Below are 7015 nucleotides of genomic sequence, written 5' to 3' on the forward strand. Positions count from 1 at the left end.
GAGCCACCACAACTGGCCTACATTTCTATTTTTAGAGCTTCTAATAGTCATATTAAAAGGTAAGAAGAAAGAGATAAAATCATATTTTCTTTAACCTGGTGTCTAAGATATTATCCTTTCAATGTGTGATGAATATAAGAAATTATTAACGTGGAGTTTTACACTCTTTTCTTGGATTAAGTCTTCTAAATCCAGTGACTATTTTGCCCTGAGCACATCTCAGATTGAACTTGCTGCATTTCAAGGGCTCATGGCTGGTGGCGGCTACACTGGGTAGCACCTGCTCATTTGAGTTTTCCAGACATGCCCTGAGTAGGTATTGCTGCATTTTATAGATGGGAGCTCTGGGTGCACAGAGGTAAACGCTTGCCTGCCTGAAGTCACCAGCTAGGAAGTGTGTGGCTGGGATGTAAACCTGAAATGGTCTGACCCCAGATATATTGTACCTGCCTAACCCTTGTGGCTCCTCTCTCTCATCTTTTCATACAAGATGTTCACGAGCACAATTTTACGACAGAAAAAAACTGTCAGTGGAAAACACGTGCATGACTGGAGGGCAAGCGATGAAGGTAGTTTAACATCCACGCAGAGAGAAGCCCTGGGCAAAGGGCAGACCAGAAACACTGCGTGTGGATGGGAACCAATCGCACAAAAGAGAAAAGCAATTCAAAGCCACAAGATGGATTAATCACTGTTGATATGCGGAGACAACTGCCTTATCCTTTGTTTGAAAACATTAGATCACCCCCTTCCTCTCTGACACACACTCTTGCAAGGTCCAGCTGCAACTGATTTCAAAGCAAAACACAAAACTATAAAGGTACTGGAAAAAGTCTGAAAACTTTCGGGATTAGGGAAAGGAGGACTTTTTTTTTTTTTTAAATCATCTTAGGGATGAGGCTGGGTGCAGTGGCTCACGCCTGTCATCCCAGCACTTTGGGAGGCTGAGGTGGGTGGATCGCTTGAGGTCAGGAGTTCAAGACCAGCTGGCCAACATGGTGAAACCCTCTCTCTACTAAAAATGCACAAATTAGCTGGGTGTGGTGACGTGCACCTGTAGTCCCAGCTACTTGGGAGGCCGATGCACGAGAGTCGCTTGAAGTCAGGAGGCAGAGGCTGCAGTGAGCCAAGATCTCACCACTGCAATCCAGCCTGGGCAACAGCGAGATTCCATCTCAGAAAAAATAATAACTGATGAGATGCCCATAAGGTGTAAATTCAAGCTCCAGTGAGGCTGCGGCCCCCTGTCTGGTGCTCCTGAAGTCACCGACTCTAAATGATGTCAAGCCCTCTTGCCAGTGACTAGCCCCTTGCTTTAAGCTCCCAGAATCCTTCTGACATCGGGGTTCTTCCCTCTCAAGGCTTTCCACGAACTAGCTGTCACTAATTGTGACCTGCACGTGTCCTGTTCGCCTCACATTTGGGGCTTATTGTCTTTATTTCCACAACGATGTCTCATCTCTCTTCTCCCCGTCCCTGCAGTCCCTGGTACGTGAGCCCCTTTCCCGGCGCCGGCAGCTGCTCCGGGAGAACTTTGTGGAGACGGAGGGCGAGTTTGTCTTCGCCACCTCTCTGGACACCAAGGACGTCGAGCAGATCGCCGAGTTCCTGGAGCAGTCGGTGAAAGGTGAGAGTGCTTGCTCTTCTCTCCTGAGGTCTGCAGCTTGCGCTGACCCTGGCCTCCCAGCCTGTCCCCAATCCGGGACTGTTTGACCGGAATCCTGCCTGCCCTGGCACTTGTGAGCCAGGGCTTCCCAAGGACCACGCTTCTGTGTCTCCCTCAGACTCCTGCGAGGGGCTGATGGTGAAGACCCTGGATGTCGATGCCACCTACGAGATCGCCAAGAGATCGCACAACTGGCTCAAGGTGATTCCCACCCCCTAACCGGGCCTTCCCTGCCCCGGGTCTGGAGGTCTGTCCCAGCTGGGCTGTGGATTTTGAGCCTCCACTCTGTACCCTGTCTGAACTCAGGGCCCCTTTCCACAATCCCACGCCAACCCCGTGCCGCAGCTGAGTTCTGACCTCCCTGCTGCAGCTGAGTTCAGACCTTCTCCCTGCTGCAAGCCCTTGCTCACGAGTTGTGATTGAGAACAGCCCCGGCCTGAGCACTGCACATCCCACGAGGTGCAGCATAGATGAGGTTTCTCTCTCCTGAGCCTCCCACCCATGTCAGGCCAGGCTCTTGGGCGGGAAGTCAGCCAGGACATGAATAAGAGACAGTCGAGCAGGAGTGGGCGCCGTGAAGAAAAGTGAGTCAGCTCCGGCCCAGCGAGGCGGGACTGGGAGTGCCCCAGGTGATCAGGCCAGGGACAGAGCACTAGGGAAGAGAACCGCCGGTGCAGAGGCCCTGAGGGAGGAGCAGGCTCTGCCTGTGCAGGGAGCAAGGGCAGGCAAGGCGCGAGGTGAGCTCAGAGTGAGGAGCAGGCCCCAATGACGCAGCACCTGGGGGCCACTGTGAGATAAAGCTGGATCTTCCTCGAGGGTTTCGGGAAGTCAATGAGGGTTCCATGCCAGGAGTCACGGTCAGGTTGTCATTGTGCAAAGCTCCGGGGTTTCCCCTCGAGTGGAGGACGGGTGTGGTGAGGGCCAGCGAGCAGGAGCCTGTCGTTAGTAAGAGTTGATGTTTGAGTGGAGGGGGCAGTGAGGGGTGGACGAGGGGCTGGAGCGGGAGGCACTGTGGCACTGAGCTGGCCAGGCCTGCTTACCAGCTCTTCCTGTGTGCTTATGGCTGTCTGTGGCTATCTTCCCTCCAGCACAGACCTTTCCTGTCTCAGGAAATAGCACTGTGGTGCCCCCAAGGCTGAGCTTCTGCCTGGCACATGGTCAGCACTCAGTGCACGTGTTTGAATGAATGGGAAAATGCTCTTCCTTTGGAGTGGCTGGAATGAGTTGGCTGCGTCTCTGTACTGAGGGAAAGAGGGCGTCAAGGCTGACTCCTGAGGTCCCGTCGATCCTGCCTGCATTTCCCATTTGTTCTTACTTATTTACTTATTTATTTAATTTGAGACGGAGTTTTGCTCTCATTACCCAGGCTGGAGGGCAATGGCATTGTCTCAGCTCACAGCAACCTCCGCCTCCCGGGTTCAAGCGATTCTCCTACCTCAGCCGCCCGAGTAGCTGGGATTACAGGTGCCCGCCACCACGCCCGGCTAATTTTGTATTTTTAGTAGAGACGGGGTTTCTCCATGTTGGTCAGGCTGGTCTCGAACTCCCGACCTCAGGTGATCACCCGCCTCGGCCTCCCGAAGTGCTGGGATGACAGGCGTGAGCCATCACACCCGGCCCCATTTGTTCTTATTTAAACCTAGAAGCCCTTCCCATGTCCAGTCTCTTCCCAGGGGCCATCCTTGGGTTTCCTTCTGGAAATTCCCTTCAGACTTACCTCCAGTCCCTCCTCAGTCCACGGAGGAGCCCCTCTCCAGCAGTGAGGCTCCCACCTTGCGCGCTCCCCCTCTCATCTCTTGCCTCCCCTTCTCCCAGCTGAAGAAGGACTACCTTGATGGCGTGGGTGACACCCTGGACCTGGTGGTGATCGGCGCCTACCTGGGCCGGGGGAAGCGGGCCGGCCGGTACGGGGGCTTCCTGCTGGCCTCCTACGACGAGGACAGTGAGGAGCTGCAGGCCATATGCAAGGTCCTGGGGGACTGGGGCTGACTGCAGAAGCAGGAGGGAAGGAGATTAGACTCCCAGGGGGACTTCCTATTGCACAACCCAGACCTAGGGGCACTCCCATCCCCCTGTGAAGGATTCGTTCTCCCCAGTTTTTACTTACTTTTTCTGGTTCTATAAGTAACTCTTGCTTCATATAGAAAAACGGGCTGGGATAGAAAGGTGTCAGGAATGTGTGTCAGTGAGAGATGGAGATTAGCTACAAACAGTGGTGGCTCACATTAAGAAAAGGATTTTTTTCCTTATGAAATGAGAAGTGTGGAGGGGGCAGTCTGATGCCATTAGGGATTCAGGTTCCTCCTCTCTCTCCCCACATTATTTTTTGTCATGTGCCTCTGGCCTCATCATCACAGTGTGGCTGCAGGAGTTCCAGCCCTCATGGCTATGCCTGCTCCACACACCAGGAAGGAGCAAAGGGGGGTGGACCCTGAGTCAGCCTCGTCCAGTGAACACCTTCTGCTCAGGTTCTGTTGCTCATTACTCTGCTCCATGGCTCACCCCTAACTGCAAGGAATTCTGGGAAATGTGAAGTGATTTTTATTTTTATTTTTTCAAGTTAAAGTTGTTCTTAAAGCTGTGCACATTTTGGACTATATTTTCTTAATGTATTTCCTATATTCCCCTCTCCAGCAAATTTGGGTCTTTTGCCACAGAAGCAGAACAAGGTATCACCTAGAATCCCACCGCCCAGAGACACGCAGTAGTGACGTTTGAGGGAATGTTTTATTTACATTTTTGCAAAGTTGTGATCCTTCTCTATGAGTAATTTTCTCTTCTGCTTTTTTACCCTGGAAGTACTTTATTTTCAATGTTGTATATGCCCTTAAGCAGTATGGCAACAGGACTCGAATGCCTGCACAAGAATTTTCAAGTGCTATGCCCAGTGTCCTGAACCAGCTCCCTGGGGCTGTCTGGGGAAGTTGTTGCCAGCTTTGTTCTCTTATGGGTAACATAAGTACTTAGTGTCCGTTAACCTACATGATCAGTGACAGAAATGATTTTATAATTCACAAATATTTTGGCCACCAATCTACATTGTCACCATTTTGCATTATTTAGAATAGATTTTTAAACAAGCTATTGTCAGGACAAAAGGCCAAAAAAATCCTTAAGACTCTCAATGCAAAAGGAGCCTTCCAGGTGATATCGGTCGTTATTGTTCACTTGCTGCGTATCTGCCAGCATCGAGCATTATTGCTAATTTTTAGCCTTTCCTATTTTGGTAGGTGAAAGAAGCTCTTGGCAGTGTTAACATTAGAGACGGGCCGGGCATGGCGACTCACGCCTGTAATCCCAGCACTTTGAGGGGCTGAGGCGGGAGGATCACTTGAGCCCAGGAGTTCGAGACCAGCCTGGGCAACATAGTGAGATCCCACCTCTACAAAAACTTCTTTAAAAAAATTAGCCAGGCGTGGTGGCACATGCCTGTGGTCCCAGCTACTTGGGAGGCTGAGGCAGGAGGATCGCTTGGGCCCAGGAGGTGGGGGTTGCAGTGAGTCAAGATTGCACCACTGCACACCAACCAGCCTGGGTGAAAGAGCTAGGCCCTGTCTCAAAAAAAAAAAAAAAAAAAAGACTGGAAGTGAGGACAGCCAGTTACTGGGCAGTGAGGATGTGGGTGGGCATAGGGGAGTGACTTCCTGGGCCAGGGAGACAGTGGAAGCAGAGGAGTTTCTCCATAAAGTGGAGGACAGGGCAGGCCTGTTGGGAGAGCATTCCCCACCCGGGGAATCTCGGGCTGGATGCTCCACACCCCCAGCTCCCCACTTCTCTGGTTTTGTGTGGATACTGCATAGACCAGAAGGTGGTGGGGACCATGAGTGTACACAGCTTTAGATGGCGGGAGCAAGTGCTGGGCCAGTGGCCGGCTGAGCCTCTGACCTCCTGCTTCCTCCCTGCAGCTTGGAACTGGCTTCAGCGACGAGGAGCTGGAGGAGCATCACCAGAGCCTCAAGGTGAGTCATGGCGGTCACGCCTTAGCCACCCCTGCCGCTGCTTGCCTGTGACAGCGTACTCCTTCCGTCAGGGCTCTTGACCTCCACCATCTTGGGGCTCTGGGTGCGGGCAGGAGGGCAGCAGGCAGTGGAGCTGGCTTTGGAGTCCAGCATCTCCAGGTTCACGTCTCAGCGCTGTCATCTACTAGCTGGTGACCCTGCTCAAGGAACCTCGCCTCCCCAGGCCCTGTGCCTCATTCACTCCAGGGGGGAGCTGCAGGACACAGGAGGTGCCACAACTGATCCTTGTGAAGTGCCTGTGAGCCCTGATCAGTGTGAGTATGAGCTGTCATGGTCACAGGCATTTCAGGCATGAGTGTCTGTCCTACATATTGGATCTGTATTAGTTTATTTTCATACTCATACTGCTATGAAGAAATAACCCAAGACTTGCTGGGCGCGGTGGCTCATGCCTATAATCCCAACACTTTTGGGAGGCCAAGGCGGGTGAATCACCTGAGGTCAGGAGTTTGAGACCAGCCTGACCAACGTGGTGAAACCCCTTCTCTACTAAAAATACAAAAATTAGCTGGACGTGGTGGCACGTGCCTGTAATTCCAGCTGCTCAGGAGGCTGAGGCAGAAGAATTGCTTGAACCCAGGACTTAGAGGTTGCAGTGAGCTGAAATCATGCCATTGCACTCCAGCCTGGGCAACAGAGTGAGACTCTGTCTCAAAGAGAAAAAAAAAAAAGAAAGAAAGAAAGAAATACCCAAGACTGGGTCATTTATAAAGAAAGGTACTTCCTGGACTCACAGTTCCACATGGCTGGGGAGGCCTCACAGTCATGGTAGAAGGCAAAAGAGGAGCAAAGGCACGTCTTACATGGCGCCAGGCAAGAGGGTATGTGCAGGGAAATTGCCCTTTATAAAACCATCAGATCTCGTGAGCCTTCCTCACTATCGCGAGAACAGCACAGGAAAAACCCACCCCCATCATTCATTTACCTCCCACCAGGTCCCTCCACCACACGTGGGGATTACAGGAGCTGTGATTCAAGATGAGATGTGGGTGGGGACACACGGACCCTGACGCCATCTCTGTCCCACTCTTCAGTTCTCTCTCTCCGTTGCCCTCTCTCTCTACATCTCTGTCCCCCTCCCACTGTGTCTCTGTCTCCTTCCTCCAGGTCTCTGGCCCTCTCTCTGCCTCCTTTTGTCTTTAATATCCTGCCTCAGCCCCCAGGGCCTTTCATTTCTTGCCATCTCTCATTCCTCCCAACTCCCACTTTTCCCAGCTTTTTACTTCAAGGGGGTGTCTTGTTTCTTTTCCCTTCTTTCACTTTCTATTTCTGTTTACTTTAAGGGGGTGTGTGTTTCTGTTCCCTTCCTACACTTTCTGTTTCTATTTCT

General features: G+C 52.0%; 1 protein-coding gene across 3 annotated transcripts in view; it reads left to right on the forward strand.

The window, feature by feature from the left end:
• The window catches only part of LIG1 (DNA ligase 1), a 54350-nt gene that overhangs the window by 43663 nt on the left and 3672 nt on the right, over nucleotides 1-7015 (forward strand). For all 3 annotated transcript variants that reach the window (XM_023182720.2, XM_023182722.3, XM_023182721.2), the window contains exons 22-25: nucleotides 1483-1627; nucleotides 1785-1867; nucleotides 3482-3634; nucleotides 5572-5625. In XM_023182720.2, coding sequence (XP_023038488.1) covers nucleotides 1483-1627; nucleotides 1785-1867; nucleotides 3482-3634; nucleotides 5572-5625 — 435 coding nt within the window. The remainder of the gene's footprint in view (nucleotides 1-1482; nucleotides 1628-1784; nucleotides 1868-3481; nucleotides 3635-5571; nucleotides 5626-7015) is intronic.

The sequence above is a fragment of the Piliocolobus tephrosceles genome, chromosome 21 (assembly GCF_002776525.5).
Source record: "Piliocolobus tephrosceles isolate RC106 chromosome 21, ASM277652v3, whole genome shotgun sequence".
Taxonomy (NCBI): Eukaryota; Metazoa; Chordata; class Mammalia; order Primates; family Cercopithecidae; genus Piliocolobus; species Piliocolobus tephrosceles.